The sequence below is a fragment of the Rhamphochromis longiceps genome, linkage group LG10 (genome assembly GCF_057381845.1).
Source record: "Rhamphochromis longiceps isolate RC_006_pf linkage group LG10, R_longiceps_female_GT1.1, whole genome shotgun sequence".
Lineage (NCBI taxonomy): Eukaryota > Metazoa > Chordata > Actinopteri > Cichliformes > Cichlidae > Rhamphochromis > Rhamphochromis longiceps.
The window spans coordinates 20,207,596-20,225,524 of NC_140566.1; the positions used below are offsets into that span (position 1 = coordinate 20,207,596).

The following is a 17,929-nucleotide window of genomic DNA, read 5'->3' on the forward strand; positions in this document are numbered from 1 at the left end:
TCTAACAGGTTCACACTGAAAAATATTCCAAATTAATTCATGACAATGTGACACACCCACCTGAATTTCTATTTCCACGCTGTGATAGAGGTGAAATATAAATAACACATCTCTCACAGTACAATCCACTTTATTGCACTGCACACTTGACAGAGTCTCGGGTGAGTTTAGTTTTTTCCACAGCAACAGTGAAGTAACTCATTATGGTTTGTTATATTCTGCTCTTTTTATGTTTAGGGAAAGAAATATTTGCAATGGGAACAGAAGATAAAACCACTACCATGTTTAATAACACATTTGTTCGGCCTGCAAAATTTGATCTCAGTGGGTTTTCCAATATCCCTCATATTAGATATTACTATGCCTTCCTGTGTTTTGTCTACATCATGACTGTTTTGGGTAATGGTTTTCTTCTCTCAGTTATTTGGCTGGTGAAGACTCTTCATACTCCTAAATACATGATTGTGTTCAACATGGCTTTGACAGATTTGTGTGGGAGCACAGCTCTCATCCCAAAAGTCTTAGATACGTTTCTGTTTGACAGGAGATACATCCTCTATGACGCCTGTTTAAGTTATATGTTCTTTGTTATTTTCTTTGCAAGTGTGCAGTCATGGACACTTGTTACTATGGCATATGACAGACTTATAGCCATTTGTTTCCCTTTAAGGTATCATAGTATTGTGACTGAACAATCAATTACTGCAATTCTGCTGTTTGTATGGATTTTTTTAGTGAGTGTAATAGCAACCATGGTTGGGCTTGTTAATCGTCTCTCATTCTGTAGATCTTTGGTGGTTAACAGCTTTTTCTGTGATCACGGACCAGTTTATCGTCTGGCTTGTAATGATACATCTTTAAATTACAACATGGCATCTGCACTTATCACTATACTCATCATCATTCCTCTTATATTCATTATAGCCACATATGTCTGTATTTTCATTGCACTGAGCAGGACTACGTCAAGAAAGGAACGAATCAGAGCATTAAAAACTTGTACCTCTCACCTGATCCTTGTGGTCATTTTCTTCTTGCCAATTGGAATCACTAACATAGCAACAAGGGCCTCCTACATCCATCCTAATGCCAGAATGATAAATTCCACATTGACACACACCATACCAGCTTTGCTCGATCCTATTATATATGCTCTGAAGACAGAAGAAGTGATGATTGCAGTCAAGAAGCTTTGCAAAAGAACTTATCTCAATTGCATGAAAGCAAAAACAAGACCTAGTAATCACTGCTGTATTAAATCATAAAAGATTGTTAGAGTAGAATAAAGTCTTGTGTTCAAAACATATTACAGTTAAAGTACTCATAAAAAACACAATGGAATAGTCATACATTATTCCAGTTGTTGCGTAATCCATTGTAAATACAATTTAAATATGGAAAACTATGAGAAACATTTGCAGCGCTCATTCTATGGCCTTTGTATTAAAGAATAGGAAGAAAAATCAATAAAAATTTATTTGACTGTGTCCAACAGATTATCTGCTTATTTTTTTTATGTGACTACATGAACATGTATACTGAAAATACTTTAGAACACAAAAGTTGTTTTAAAATACAAAAAATATTTTTGTAACATTCTTGACGTGAGGTTGTATTTTAGCATTGATTAAAGTTTTCAAAATAAAACATTTAAAGAAGAAGAAGTGTTTAAGTGTCATTATGTAGGTGTATGGGGAGGAGGAAAGTTGTAGTGGGGAACTGAAAATATTTTGATCTAAAAATTGGGGCACTGCAGCAAGACGAAAGGCTACAACATTTTTTAATCAGGATTATGCAGGAGGAGTAGTTATGTTACATCAGTGGAGAGTACGGGATAGAAATAAAATGTCTTGAAAACTTGAGTATTATTATTATACATATTGTATATATTTCCTCTCTTTCTCTCTACACACACACACACCCATATATGTATATATATATATAATTATGTCTTCCTGTGTTGTCTCTGTATTGTGACTGTTTGGGGGAATGGCTTTTTCTCTGCTGACTCCTGAATGCATTATTGCTGTTGGAAAACCTTGCAGTGACTCTAAGTATCCCATCGTTTCATAGTTCATAAATGTTTCTAAAATGGGTTCATTCACAAAATATTGAAGTTTGGTGTGTGTGGGGACAGACAAGACAGACCAGACAAGTTGCTCACCACGAGTGGTGTGGAAAACTAATCAGAGCAAATAAAGAGGTAAATATAGAGCATAGCAGCAAACCACCATTCTTCAACAGGAGATCTGACAAGGTTAAGGTGCAGACTGAGAAGTAGCAGTGTGGGTGCGATAATAAACTTTGACTGTTCTACTTACAATCAGCTGTTCACTGTTTCACAATGTTTCTGCCACCATCTAGTGGTTTGAAATTGTACTTAACTGTATTAAATATTAAAAAAAACTCAAACACATTTTTAATATTGAATTTTTTTCTCTCTACTTAAGATAAATTTGTAGGAAGCTTGCCTTTAGTTCTTGGTCTGTGCATTTAGTGGTCTTCTATGGCAAACCTCTACTGATTGGCATATTCTGTCACATTTTTTGTCCATCACATCAACACTGTGGTGCTGTTTTTTCACAGGAAACTAAATGCAATATGTGAAGTGCATACTCTGTAAAATTCTAAATAAAGACTCTACTTTACAGACTCTATTGTAGATCGGTCAGCAATCTGCTAATGAATCTAAATCTTAAAAGAAGTTTATTGATACATAAAATATTGATACATAACGTAATTAATCAAACTTACCTTTCAGGGATTGTTGCAATTTCAAATTTACCAGCGTAACTCATGAAACCCTGCACTGTACACATAAATCCACTAGAGGGCACGCTCTCATCATAATACCAGGATTACTGTCTTTCACTGCATCATGTGAATCGTGAACTACAGCATAATGTGCTGATATAATTGTATACAGAAGAGTACAGAACAAATGGCACACTGTTTGAAGTGTATGTTTTGATACCCATGTTTAAGTTATTCCTGATGACCTGAAAAAAATGGTGACAGACATTACAGAATGATATGCTAATATTACATAATGAGTGTAGATTTATTTTATATACACTCAACAAAAATATAAACGCAACACCTTTGTTACTGCTCCCATTCCCCATGGGATGGACGTAGAGACCTAAAATTCATTCCAGATACACAATATAACCATCCCTCCCAAACAGTGGTCACAAATCAGTCCAAATGTGTGGTAGTGGGCACATCTGCTATATTGAGATAATCCATCCCACCTCACAGGTGTGCTACATCAGGATGCTGATCTGACATCATGAGTAGTGCACAGGTGTACCTCAGACTGCCCACAACAAAAGGCCACCCTGGAATGTGCAGTTTTTTGCGCTATTGGGGGTCTGGGGACCCAGAACCGGTCAGTATCTGGTGTGACCACCATTTGCCTCATGCAGTGCAACACATCGTCGCATGGAGTCTATCAGATTGTCAATTGTGGCCTGTGGAATGTTGGTCCACTCCACTTCAATGGCTGTGCGAGGTTGTTGGATATTCGTGGGAACTGGTACACGCTGTCGTATACGCCGGTCAAGCACATCCCGAACATGCTCAATGGGTGACATGTCCGGTGAGTATGCTGGCCATGCAAGAACTGGGACCTTCTCAGCTGCCATCTGCCCTGAACAATGTGAACCATGATTCATCCGTGAAGCGCACACCTCTCCAACGTGCCAGACGCCATCGAATGTGAGCATTTGCCCACACAAGTCTGTTACGGCAACGAGCTGGAGTCAGGTCAAGACCCCGATGAGGACGACGGGCATGCAGTTGAGCGTCCCTGAGACGGTTTCTGACAGTTTGTGCAGAAATTGTTTGGTTGTGCAAACCAATTGTTCCAGCAGCTGTCTGGGTGGCTGGTCTCAGACGATCTTGGAGGTGAACCTGCTGGATGTGGAGGTCCTGGGCTGGTGTGGTTACACGAGGTCTGCGGTTGTGAGGCCGGTTGGATGTGCTGCCATATTCTCTGAAACGCCTGTGGAGACGGCTTATGGTTGAGAAATGAACATTCAATGCACGGGCGACAGATCTGGTTGACATTCCTGCTGTCAGCATGCCAATTGCACGCTCCCTCATTGCTTGTGGCATCTGTGGCATTTTGCTGTGAGACAAAACTGCACATTCCAGGGTGGCCTTTTGTTGTGGGCAGTCTGAGGTACACCTGTGCACTACTCATGATGTCAGATCAGCATCCTGATGTGGCACACCTGTGAGGTGGGATGGATTATCTCAATATAGCAGATGTGCCCACTACCACACATTTGGACTGATTTGTGACCACTGTTTGGGAGGGATGGTTATATATATGATACACATATATATTGTGTATCTGGAATGAATTTTAGGTCTCTACGTCCATCCCATGGGGGGCAGTAACAAAGGTGTTGCGTTTATATTTTTGTTGAGTGTATATGGTAAATGGCCTGTATTTATATAGCGCTTTACTAGTCCCTAAGGACCCCAAAGCGCTTTACATATCCAGTCATCCACCCATTCACACACTGGTGATGGCAAGCTACATTGTAGCCACAGCCACCCTGGGGCGCACTGACAGAAGCAAGGCTGCCGGACACTGGTGCCACCGGGCCCTCTGACCACCACCAGTAGGCAACGGGTGAAGTGTCTTGCCCAAGGACACAATGACCGAGATTGTCCAAGCCGGGGCTCGAACCGGCAACCTTCCGATTACAAGGCGAACTCCCAACTCTTGAGCCACGATCGCCCCATATATATATATAAGCAAATAAAAATTGTGTAATGGGTCCAATTTGTAATACCATGAGTTCACAGTGTGGCACGGGACAGTTTAATCCAGGACTAGAATTCTCTCATAATGAGTGTTTATGCCAAATGATATCAAACAGCTCTTTTTAGAGTTCATAAATGAATTTTTAAATCATGTATAAGAGGGTAGGAAGATTGTACACTAGGTTTTACAAGACACATTTTAAGAGGAAGAAGACCTATCCTCACAAATTATCCTGCCCTGTTTTACCTAAGACATGATTACTTATGGTTTATTGAAAGTAAAACTTAATCCTCTTACCATCTATGCTACTTTTGACTCATCCCATATTCACAGGGGTTGCGCACATGTCCCTTTTGGGAATATTTCTCAACCTGTCACAGTCCCAGCTTTTAGCTTGTTAAACTTGTTAAAGACTCTCAAAATGTGAGAATAAATGTATCCAAAGGTTTCACTTGTCTCTCTCCAAAAGTTGATTCTGTTCATCTGGATGTAGCGTTTTGTGGGAGAAACGTTTCGTCACTCATCCAAGTAACTTCTTCATTCTCCTGGGTGAAAATCAAATCTCAGGACGTACTACATTGTACGGATCACATTAACTCGGTGGACCGACACATCAAATTCACCAGGGAGAATATGAAAGTGGAAGGTTAGCCTTCTTAGACTGTGAGATTTCCATCAGTAATGGGGGACATCTAAAAGCTGATGTGTACCGTAAACCTACACATACGGATCAGTATTTAAGGTTTGACTCTCATTATCCACTGGAGCACAAACTGGGTGTCATCAGGACGCTACAACACAGAGCGAACACCATCCCCACTGACACAGCGGCCAGGGAGGCAGAAGAACAGCACATCAAGAAGGCCCTGAGTAAATGTGGTTATTCCAGCTGGACTTTTGTCAAAGCTGGAAAGGCATCTAAAGAAAACTCCAGCCGATCCAGGAGAGAAGGACAACGGCTGCCCAAGCAAAAACCTGTAGTGATCCGTATGTGTCAGGAGTATCGAAGCAGTTGAGACACATTTTTTCTAAACACCGGGTCTCTGTGGCTTTTAAACCCCAAAACACGCTGCGCCAAAAAATTGGTCCACCCCAAGGATCAGGTCCCCCGACACAAACAGAGTAACATACAACAGTATGTATGTAACAACAGTGTATGCTGTTAAGTGCTAGGAGGATTGCCAGGATTTATACATCGGGGAAACCAAACAACCTCTGGCGAAGCGGATGGCACAACACAGAAGAGCTACCTCGTCAGGCCAGGACTCTGCAGTCTATTTACACCTACAGGCCAGTGAACACTCTTTCAATGATGAGGATGTACACATCCTGGACAGGGAGGAACACTGGTTTGAGCGCGGAGTCAAGGAGGCCATTTACGTGAAAAGGGAAAGACCATCTCTGAATCGAGGAGGGGGCCTAAGGGTACATCTTTCACCATCTTACAATGCTGTGATTGCAGCCATTCCCCAACTCTCTGTGAATGGTACTCATGGCCAATGATCAGTGGTCTTTGATCAGCAGGTTTTGGTCAGTGGTTGTTGTTCAATGGTCATGAGAATTTGCATAATTATGATTAAGGAACTGACCTCCCAGCCCATTGTTCCTTCAGTGGGCTGGTTTCAGTCATTATGCAAATGTACTGTTTATAAGATTTGGGGAAAACTGCAGTCAGCTGAGACTGAAGAAGTCACTTGGATGAGTGACGAAACATTTCTCCCACAAAACGCTACGTCCAGATGAACAGAATCAACTTTTGGAGATTTACTTTGCTGGATGATTGAGAATGCATCAAGACGCTTCACTTGTCTGTCCAAATATTTCACCATGAACCTAGCATAATGAAAGAAAGGGGACGAAAAATAATAATTAACACAAAGCAAAGATACAGTCCACCACTGTGCTGTGTAATGTATACAAGGCCACCCTAAACTCTAGCCAAAGACATCCGTAGAATGATACTCAATTTACAATTTAAAGCAACTTTTGAAGTAATGTGTTTTAATGCTCTGTAGTACACTTAAATATGTTAGCTGAAATTAATACTCAGCTAACTAATTGATCAAACTTACTTTATCTAAAAAAAACGTAAATTTTGTTACATTTGTAAGTACGACACTCGAGTTTGAATGAAACACTGAAACAGATCATGTGTTAATGATTGATTAATTTGGACAATGATGCTTAGTTAGATGAATTGGGGAGAAGTGTACATTTTATTTTTTTTAATGCGGAGTAAGTTTACATACTATAATTTGTGCACATTTACAATTGTAGGATATTTATTTTCAACTATTTCAACTATTATAACTACTGTAGTATTTAAAATGTTTTAATTTTATATCATATACATCTGTAACATGTCTCCTGCAGAAGAAAACAAAGCACATGTTTGAGACATATTGTTGTTATGGAGGAGTTTGAAGACTCACGGGAAAAAGGAGTTGACAGTAGACCATCATTGCAGAATCCTATAATCTACTAAAGTTAAGGCAGAGCTAATATCCAGCAACAGCAGACTCTACAAGCTCTACAAAGACTGATTTAGAATTGATTGTTATTTTATGCATTAACTTTAGTTAGTTTAGTTTTAACTTTAGTTCTGAACAGTGTCAGTGCTCTGGTTTTTATATCTTTGGTTTTCAAAGAATATACAACAGGATTGATACAAGGTGGGATGCATGAGGCCAGCGACAGACTCAGAACCCGCTGATCTGGATTAACAACACCCAGAAAAAAACCAACTGTGAAAATAACAATAAGAGGAATGTAAAATATAGCAACAAGAATGAGATGCTCAGCACACGTGGCCAAAGCTTTCACCCGACTGTCCACAGATTTCATCCTGAACACTGTGATCAGGATGCTGACATAAGACAGAAAAATGAAAGTAAAGGGGAAAAAAAGTAACAAAATACTGAAAAAGGAAGCTGCAAACCACTGCATTGTGTTATCATTACAGGCAAGCCGAAACACAGGTGCATAGTCACAGAAATAGCTGAACACTCTCACAGACCTGCAAAAAGAGAGTCGAGTCATTATACCTGTTGCAAAAGCTGTTATTCCCATATTAATAATCCACGATACGCTGACAATACAGCACATGCTTCTCACAGTGTTGATGGAGTTTTGACGCAGAGGGAAACATATTGCAATTAACCGGTCATAGGCAAGTATAGCAAGAGCAAATGACTCCAAAGATACAAACACATAATAAACATACATCTGTAGCAAACACAAGTTAAATGGAATGAAGTTGTTTTTGATGAGAAATATTTTTATCATGCTGGGAATGGTACAAGTGTTAAGAAACAGATCAATAACTGCAAGGTTGACAACAGCCAAAAATTTTGGAGTGTGCAAACGACGAGTAGAAGCAATGACATAAATCACCAAAATGTTAAACAGCACTGTAACACCATAAACAAACACCAGGAAGATAAAGTAGACACTGATGAAAGGAAATGTCTCAAATCCAATGATATAGAAACCTGGAGGATGAATGATAGCAGAGCTGTTTAAAACAGCCCTTTGAAAAATCATAGTTGAACTCCACCACCTGTGTTTGAGGACTACCTTAATAGTCTAAGGAACAGAAAATCATATTGTTACGTTAAATTACAGGTACAATTCACATGGCAGTTTAGTGAGCACATTTGAAGTCATGCATGTGTTAAAGGAGTGAATGCAGCTCACCTGATGTTTTCTGAAAGGATTGGACAGCACAGGCTGCAAGCATGTGGCTGCATGTCTGACCTCTTTACAGCGAAATATATACAGTATTTCTACACAGATCTCATGAGGCGATGCTTACAACTGTACCCAATTATTTGCACTAATTTGATCCATAGAGAGAGAACTGTGGCTTACTTTGATCACCAACTTTTCTTTTCCTCAAAACAAACTCATTCTAATTAATGTTTTAATGTTTTCTAAGTTGAAGCGTCTCACAGGACTCATTTTAAAATGTGTCTGACCAAGTTGGGGAGTTGCTGAAATATTATTGAGGTTGTAAACATGGGAATAATGTTTCTTTGACAAAAAAGCCAAGGAAAGTTTCTTAACATTAGTCCAAACAACCTTGTTTATTTAACAAATGTCAGAGTTTTACAAAATGGACAAACTATTTGTTGCTTTTCTCCTCTTGTTTGACGAGGAATATAATATACGTATATGTAGAATGAAAGTCTGAATATATTGAATGAAAACGGATGTTAAGGAGGCTCTTGCACTATCCTGTGTTTATATATGTACGTAATATTTTACTATATACTATAGTATAATATTATATATGTGATGTCGTTCTATGAGAAATAGCACTATGAATAAGTCTACAGGGAAGCAGTTTCTAAGTAATTAAGACATAATTCTATGGAAAATGCTAATACTAGTAACAGGGTTCGGTACGGTACTAGAGATGATAAAATCATAGAAGTCTGTATGTATTGAATCTGTAGGAGTGCTAAATAAGGAATATGTGGAATGAAATCTGAATTTCCTTTTTATAAACTTGGTAAATAGACTGGTTCTTATGCTGGTTCTTTCTACTCTGAGTGCTCAGAGTGATTTTATACAAGTTGTCTCATTCACTGATTCATACAAGCATTTTTTTCTGTTCTTTTCCTATGTAAGTGTTTTCTATCTAACATTCACAGACATTCATACTGCAGTGGAGCAGGATACAAACCAGTGGAGAAGCAACTTGGTTTGTATGAATTACTGAGTGAAGTGTAAAAAATATATGTCCAAATGGGATGCTGAAAGAAATGCAGTTTATTAGTCTTTTGGGGGGAAAAAAACATGTGAAAAGAAGAACTATGTAAAGCTACACTCCCTGAGGCCTGTTCAACTGCCAGGCCTGGCCAAAGTTAAAAGAACTCATGGGGTCTCTGTATTTCAGCCAATATTTCCAGTGACTTTAGCACTAAAGCACTGTACACTCAGCCTTCTGACCGAACACACTGATTTACTCATGAAATTTAATCTTTTTTCATCAACAAGCTCCTCTTCGACCTGTACTCTTCAACCACCTCCTCCACCTTCACCTAACTCAGAGCTGTTGTTCATTTAACGTCAAAACTGAATAATACTTCACTTAAATAGGACATGAAGTAAATATAACTCAAATTTGCTTACTACTCATACTTAAAAACAAGGAACGCAATTAAAATGCAGGTCACAATTTTATTAAAAATGAAACCAAACTTTAATTGTGCAGATTCTGTGTGGAGTTTGCATGTTCTCCCCGTGTTTGCGTGGGTTCCCTCCGGGTACTCCGGCTTCCTCCCACCGTCCAAAGACATGCAGCTTGTGGGGATAGGTTAATTGGATAATGCAAATTGTCACTAGGTGTGAATGTGTGAATGAATGTGAGTGCGAATGGTTGTCTGTCCCTGTGTGTTAGCCCTGCGACAGACTGGCGACCTGTCCAGGGTGTACCCCGCCTCTCGCCCTATGACAGCTGGGATAGGCTCCAGCGCCCCCCGCGACCCTGAAAAGGATAAGTGGAAGCGAATGGATGGATGGATGGATGTTTGGTAAATAAAAACGGTTAAGTGCTCTCTGAATATATAAATATTCCAGAACCCAGAGAAGCTTGGAGATTGGCGAAATATATATACATCAACAATTTTCCAAGTAAATATATTGCTAAAGGTGCTGTTGACATGGAATTCTCAGCAGATGTCAGTAACAACTCATCTCATCCACACATGCAAAGCAACAAAAACCATAGATTTCCTTAAATTATTTGCAATAATGAGTAATGACAAAGGGAAAATGTACTGAACACGCTAACTGAAATTTCTTTAATACGTCATACAGAAGCCTTTGTGGACAATGACAGCTTTTAGACGCCTTCTGTATGGAGAAACTAGTCCCATGCATTGCTCGGCTGTGATTTTGGCCCATTCTTCTACACAAACAGTCTTCAAATTCTGAAGGTTGCCTCCTAAGAACTCTGACCTTTAGTTCTCTCCATATTTTCAGTTGAATTCAGGTCAGGTGATTGGCTTGGCCATTCTAGCAGCTTTGTTTTCTGTCTCTAAAACAAACAGAGAGGTCCCCTGGCTGTCCGCTTAGGTTCATTGTCTTGCTGAAGCTTCCACTTATGTTTCATCTTAATCATCCTGATAGAAGGCAGCAGATTTTTATAAAGAATGTCTCGTTACATTTTTCCATTCATCCTTCCTTCAGTAATGTGTCGTGTTCCAGTGCCACAGCCCAACACCATGATTTTCCCACCTCCAAATTTCACCTTCAAACTTCACAATTAGTATGATGTTTTTGGGGTGATATGTGCTGCCTTTTCTCCACCAAACATAGTGTTTATTATGGCATCCAAAGAGTTCAATTTTTGTTTAATCTGACCAGACTATATCCTCCCATTCTTTTACAGGCTTGTCCAAATGTTGTTCAGCAAACTGAAAAAGCACCTGCAACATGCTTTTTCTTTAGTAATGGAATCTTGTGTCATGAGTGTGCATATAGGCCATTGTTTTCTTTGACACAATTGTACCTGCTGATTTTTTTCACTCCTCTGTGTGAAATCTTTCGGTGAGCACTTGGTCGTGGCTGGTTTATGGAGAAATTGTGTTCTTTCCACTTCCGGATTATGGCTCCAACAATGCTCGCTGGAACCTTCAGTAGTTTAGAAATTCTTTTGTAGCCAGTGCCATCTGTATCTTTTGGTGCAATAAGGTTGCAAGGGTCAAGGACTCATTGGTTTTACCCATGATGAGATGTTTCTTGTGTAGCATCAGTTGGGACTGAACCAGCTGACATTAATTTGCACAAAGTGGCAGGATTGCTTACTAATCACTGATAGATTACAGCTGGTGTCAGGTTTTTTTGCACCTCCCTTTCGTCATGTGTTCAGTATCGTGTCATGTGTTCAGTACTGTGTCATTTCTAACTAATTACACATATTTTATGGACATCTGTGGTTTGATTAATTTGCATGTGTGGACTGGATGGGTTTTCCTGACATCTGCTGAGAATGTCATGTCAATAAATAAATAAATATATTTAGAAATATATTTAGAAAATGGTGACAAGTTCAATACTTATTTTAACCATTGTATACATATGGAGTGTTACTTATGATGTGACAGTTAGTTAGTTTAGTCACAAAATTAGTCTAGTTAAATTAAATGAAGCTTATGTGTAAATCTCCTTCTAACAAGCTCTCCTTATTGAAATAACAGATGTGAAATCCTGATTGGTTCATAAAAAAACTTTCAAATTAATCCAAATTTTAAAACTTCAATATTCACATTTAAAGTTCCATAATTTATCACAATGCTACTTATTACCTCATAAAAATGGTGTAAGTATTATGAAAAAAATTCACACAAGCCACCAAATTAATAATATGAAAACATAATTAACAGAATAGTGAGATAGATGGATTTTATAAGTAGTACTTTAAGTAGTTTAAGAGTAAAGACATCACAGACTTTGTCGCTCCTCTTCTTGAATGATGTAAACATTATAGACTCAGGTTTACAGCACATTACCCTGTTGTCAGCCTTCTTGACACTGATTCTCTAAACTAAAGGTTTCAAATATAAGGCATGGGGGCACAAAACAGCATAATCCAGCCAGGCTAGAACATGTGAAGGAAGGAAAAACATTATTTTCATATGATTAACAGCTTTTCCTATTAAAAAAAACCCCTCCCCTATTGCCAATCATGGTAAACCAGAAGAAGTAATAGATAAATGATTAAATGACAGAAAAGTTCCTGTTTTTCACCACCTATAGATAACCTTTGTTTTATAAATACAGGACAGTCTGGACAATAAGGTACCAGAACTTTTTCTTTAACTCTACACATGTAGAAAACTAAGACATACAGCTAAAATACCACCTTGTTTTCTTGTATTTAAAACTTTATACACTGAAATAAAGGACAGTTTCATTCATCTAGCCCATTTAAGAACAAAGTGGGCTGTATGTGCCCCATGACGTGAAATCAGTTTGACATTTCAAACTATTTCAGTCTATTTATTATGTTATGCATTAACTTTAGTTTTTCTGAACAGTTTCAGTGCTCTGGTTTTGATTGCTTTGGTTTTCAAAGAATATACAACAGGATTGATACAAGGTGGGATGCATGAGGCCAGCGACAGACTCAGAACCCGCTGATCTGGATTAACAACACCCAGAAAAAAACCAACTGTGAAAATAACAATAAGAGGAATGTAAAATATAGCAACAAGAATGAGATGCTCAGCACACGTGGCCAAAGCTTTCACCCGACTGTCCACAGATTTCATCCTGAACACTGTCATCAGGATGCTGACATAAGACAGAAAAATGAAAGTAAAAGGGACAAAAAGTAACAAAACACTGAGAAAGGAAGCTGCAAACCACTGCATTGTGTTATCATTACAGGCAAGCCGAAACACAGGTGCATAGTCACAGAAATAGCTGAACACTCTCACAGACCTGCAAAAAGAGAGTCGAGTCATTATACCTGTTGTAAATCCAATTACTCCCATAACAAGAAACCATGTTATACTGATAGTACAACACATGCTTCTCACAGTGTTGATGGAGTTTTGACGCAGAGGGAAACATATTGCAATTAACCGGTCATAGGCAAGTATAGCAAGAGCAAATGACTCCAAAGATACAAACACATAATAAACATACATCTGTAGCAAACACAAGTTAAATGGAATGAAGTTGTTTTTGATGAGAAATATTTTTATCATGCTGGGAATGGTACAAGTGTTAAGAAACAGATCAATAACTGCAAGGTTGACAACAGCCAAAAATTTTGGAGTGTGCAAACGACGAGTAGAAGCAATGACATAAATCACCAAAATGTTAAACAGCACTGTAACACCATAAACAAACACCAGGAAGATAAAGTAGACACTGATGAAAGGAAATGTCTCAAATCCAATGATATAGAAACCTGGAGGATGAATGATAGCAGAGCTGTTTAAAACAGCCCTTTGAAAAATCATAGTTGAACTCCACCACCTGTGTTTGAGGACTACCTTATTAGTCTAAGGAACAGAAAATCATATTGTTACGTTAAATTACAGGTACAATTCACATGGCAGTTTAATGAGCACATTTGAAGTCATGCATGTGTTAAAGGAGTGAATGCAGCTCACCTGATGTTTTCTGAAAGGATTGGACAGCACAGGCTGCAAGCATGTGGCTGCATGTCTGACCTCTTTACAGCGAAATATATACAGTTTACCTATACTGATCTCATGAGGCGATGCTTACAATATAATGAGAAAAACATTAAACAATATCCAATTATTTGCAGTAATTGGATCCATAGAGAGCAGAATTGTTGCTTACTTTGATCATCAAACTTTTCCTGTCCTTAAAATAAACTAATTCCAATTAATGTTTTAATGTTTTCTAAGTTGAAGTTTCTCACAGGACTCATTTAAAAAGCTGTGTCTGACTGTGGCTTTCCCTACACTTTTTTTTCCAACAACAGTTCTACTAGCCCATTAAAGCTTTTACCACATTTGTAGTTCAACCTCTTCTTTTCTGATGCAGCTGGATTTTGCTGGAAGCTACAGAGAGAACTCCATGAAGAGAATACAGAGGAATCCCAGATATAGTCGCTATCAAAACTTTAAGACTACTTGAAAAATTGAAAAAAAATATATATCATATTTTGCATGGTTGGATCTTAACAAGGTTCCAAGTAGAGCTTGAACATACAACAAGAAGAAATGGGAGTGAGACGAAACATTTATTTGAGCATGCAATTTATTGAAAACAACACTTAAATCGAAACAGGCTGTTTTAAAGCTGATGCAAGCGTTTCCATGAGGTGAGCAGGTGAGTGGGAACATTTCTCCAAGTGGTGAAGACGACACGAAGGGCATGTGCTGTCTGGAACTGTTGTTCATTTTAGTAAACTTCCCTTGCCATCCATCCTCAAAGGTTCTGAATTGAATTTAGAATAGGGGAACAAGCAGGATGGTCCAAATGAGTGATGTTATTCTCCTGGAAGAAGTCCCTTGTTCTGCGGGCATTGTGTACTGTACAATGTCCTGTTGAAAAGCCCAGTCGTTACCACACAGATGAGGGCCCTCAGTCATGAGAGATGCTCTCTGCAACATCTGGACATAGCCAGCAGCCGTTTGACGCCCCTGCACTTCCTGAAGCTTTACTGTTCGACTGAAGGAAAAAGCACCCCAGACCATTATGGCCCCCCCTCCACTGTGATGCGTAGAAAGCATCTCAGGTGGGATCTGCTTGTCATGGCAGTAACGCTGGAAACCATCAGGACCATCAAGGTGAAATAAAACTTTCTTCCACTTTTCAATGTCCCATGTTTGGTGCTCTCTTGCAAAGTCCAAACAGTCAGTTCTGTGGTGTTCAAAGAGACGAGGCCTTTGCAAGATGTTTTTTTTTTGTTTTTGAAGCCCTTCAGTCTCAGATGCCATCTGATAGTTATTGGGCTGCAGTTGGCACAGGTAACGGCCTTAATTTGGGACAAGGATCGTCCAGTGTCTTGACGAACAGCCAATTCGATCCTCTGGCTCAGTACTGGTGAAGTTTTTGGTTCTTCCACTTGACTTTTTTGTTTCATACCCCTTACGATCATTTAAGAAGTTCCAAATGACTGTCTTACTGCATCCCCCCTCAGTAGTGATGGCACGCTGCGAGAGACCCTACTTATGCATTTCAACAACCCGACCAAGTTCAAAAAGGGAACTTTTTTTTTGTCATTCCCATCAGAACATCATGACAGTGTGACTACCTGACAGAAAATGACAATGAATCGACAGTTTTGCACAGACTTGGCATTTTAAAGGCACGCGTTCCTAAACTTTTGATCAGCTGTATTTTTTAAGTGGTCTTAAACTTTTGATAGGGACTGTACGAATACAGCTCACATTTTTGGATCCGTGCACAGATCTGTACACAGTTGATCACATATTTACGATTTGTGTGAAATTTGTCTCAAAACTCACATTGCATGTAGGACATGCACAGAAGTTTTTTTGACAGACTCGTGAAGCCGAAATCAATAAATTGTGCGTAAATGATCCTTTTTTCTTACAGGCTTTGATGCACACATTTGTAAAATAGTTTTGTGTGTTCAAATTGCTTTGTATTTGTGTGATGAATTGCAGCACGCATTTGTGAATCCTCAAAAGTTACACACAAATTACTGCACACATTTGTAAATCTTAGCTTATGCTTGTGGATCATGCTGTACACATTTGTAACACTTTTGAGGCAAATTTCTCTCCAGAGAACTCTTAATAAACTCTGTATAACTCTTTTTTTTTGGGGGGGGGGGGTTAACACCCATGGCTTGAAATAATGTTTTGCTTGTGATGCTTAGACAGTGATTTCATAGAGGAGACATCAAAACTTTTTCATTTCAAAGAGTTTACAGACCATTATTCATATCTGTGGCTTGCACAGTTTTGTATCTACCTAAAGCTAAACACCAAAGATTCCAGGGGTGTTTTATTGCTTTGGCTTGAAGTCATGAAAAATACCAAAGTTTCAGATTTTCCCCTAAAAATGTATTTGTGGCAAGAGTCATGGTAATTTCATGCTACTATAAAAAGACTGAAAACAATCTTTTCATTTTTATTTAAAGAAAATACATTACTGACCAAAAATAAAGCGTTTTACCTGAAAAGATAACTTTCAAATGCACTTTGATTCACAAATCACATAGTATGGCATTTCTTTACATACATACACACTTAAACACAAGCTAACTGAAGCTAAGAGATATTTCATATTGCCTATTAAATCCCAATTATCAGTCAGGCTCTAAATCACACACTTGAGACTGTAAGTAGGGGTTTTATGATACTGCTAGAGCTTTATTTTCAATTCTAATGATTAAATTAGGTACAGTCTTTGCAATTTAAGGTTGTCAGTCAAGTCCCAAACATAGCACTGTATGTGTTTGCAAGATGTTCTGTATTCAGCTGGCCGCAGACTTGGTGGAGGGCGGCTGACGCTGCCTCAGCTGTTCTTTTCGGGCCTTTTGGAAATTCATCATGCAGTCTTTGAACGTCTGAACTTGGCTTTGACATGCTCGCCAGTCCTGATGTTCAGCCATGCATTCCTGGATGGCGTAGTGAAGCTCAGCGCAGCCAGTGCGCGATATCATCTGTTCAACAGGGTCATCCTCATCATCTTTACGGCTGCGGTCATGAGGTGACGCCATCCTGTGTGAATACAACGTCCTGACTCAGTCACACTGCTGACAAGAATACAGGCTGTTATTAATAATGAGAACACAAAAGAGCTACTGCTCAGGCCTGTAGGCATCTTAAAATCTGTAATGTGAGAGATCTGTATCTTAGGAGTTTTATCTAATAATACAGTTGTTAGTTTTCGTCATTTTTATGAATTATTGTGGTTACTTTTATACATCCGCCCTTTCTAAAGGTCCTTTGTAACCTATACAAATGCTTTTTTGTTTCAGAATTCAGTGTTTTGACCCGAGTTGTGAAATATCAATTCAATATTTACAGTGCTGAGAAAAAGTATTTTTGCATCTTGTCACACGTTTCAGATCATCAAACAAACTTTGAAAGAAAGATAAAAAGAGTAAATACAAAATACAAAACTTTGATTATAACTCTTTTTCTGGTAATGTTTACCTGAGTGAAATAACACTGAACTCTTCCAACTTTAAATTAGTTAAGCAACGTTGGCCTAAACAGTGTCAGGCTACCCTGGACGTTTAGCTACACTGACGTTACAACACAGCTGTGCCGTCGTTTCGTGTTCCTGGACAACGCCTGTTAAACACCTATGAGGATAAAGAAACTACCCCTTGTACCTACCTATTAATTGTCTCTCGGCGAATGTCTCTATCGAGGCACTTTTGTCCTAATCTTCATAACTTCAGGCTTTTTACAACCAACCTGCACGGACGCTGCAGGGGGTAACATTTCAGTGACGGACGAAAGTGTATCAGTAAAGTACTTCCGTCGCTGGTGACTTTGGTTCCGCTGAGCAGCGAGAACGTGCACGTCATTGGTTTCTATCACTAATAATTAGTGATAATGCAAAAAAAAAAAAAAAAAAGGTCTGTTTTCAGGGTCAGCGTAGAACTGCTGATATATTATATTATGACACACCATTCTAATTCAAATTAAAATGCATAATTAATGATACATT

At 38.8% G+C, this 17,929-nt stretch overlaps 4 protein-coding genes across 6 annotated transcripts; 1 reads left to right on the forward strand and 3 right to left on the reverse strand.

The window, feature by feature from the left end:
- The first annotated feature begins 251 nt into the window (after positions 1 to 251).
- On the forward strand, positions 252 to 1,265 carry LOC146660775 (olfactory receptor 8G17-like). The gene has a single exon (XM_085421608.1). It carries the CDS (start codon positions 255 to 257, stop codon positions 1,263 to 1,265), a length of 1,011 nt encoding a protein of 336 aa, XP_085277734.1. The 5' UTR covers positions 252 to 254.
- A 6,077-nt stretch (positions 1,266 to 7,342) lies between these two features.
- Positions 7,343 to 8,500, reverse strand: LOC146660776 (olfactory receptor 2AT4-like). Its single transcript, XM_085421609.1, has 2 exons — positions 8,477 to 8,500; positions 7,343 to 8,365 (listed from the first exon to the last, which is right to left on the reverse strand). The coding sequence occupies exon 2, from the start codon at positions 8,321 to 8,323 to the stop codon at positions 7,343 to 7,345; it is 981 nt and encodes a 326-aa protein (XP_085277735.1). The 5' UTR covers positions 8,324 to 8,365; positions 8,477 to 8,500.
- A 4,295-nt stretch (positions 8,501 to 12,795) lies between these two features.
- On the reverse strand, positions 12,796 to 13,935 carry LOC146660777 (olfactory receptor 1496-like). The gene is made up of 2 exons (XM_085419631.1): positions 13,912 to 13,935; positions 12,796 to 13,800 (listed from the first exon to the last, which is right to left on the reverse strand). The coding sequence occupies exon 2, from the start codon at positions 13,756 to 13,758 to the stop codon at positions 12,796 to 12,798; it is 963 nt and encodes a 320-aa protein (XP_085275757.1). The 5' UTR covers positions 13,759 to 13,800; positions 13,912 to 13,935.
- Positions 13,936 to 16,333: 2,398 nt separating this feature from the next.
- Positions 16,334 to 17,711, reverse strand: coa4 (cytochrome c oxidase assembly factor 4 homolog). Of its 3 annotated transcripts, none has more exons than XM_085419634.1 (2): positions 17,593 to 17,711; positions 16,334 to 16,968 (listed from the first exon to the last, which is right to left on the reverse strand). In XM_085419634.1, exon 2 carries the CDS (start codon positions 16,965 to 16,967, stop codon positions 16,722 to 16,724), a length of 246 nt encoding a protein of 81 aa, XP_085275760.1. In that variant the 5' UTR covers position 16,968; positions 17,593 to 17,711; the 3' UTR covers positions 16,334 to 16,721. The 3 variants fall into 3 exon arrangements, with proteins under 3 accessions (XP_085275760.1, XP_085275759.1, XP_085275758.1); XM_085419633.1 differs by having other exon boundaries at positions 16,334 to 17,000; positions 17,593 to 17,705; XM_085419632.1 differs by having other exon boundaries at positions 16,334 to 17,003; positions 17,593 to 17,705.
- Positions 17,712 to 17,929: the final 218 nt, after the last annotated feature.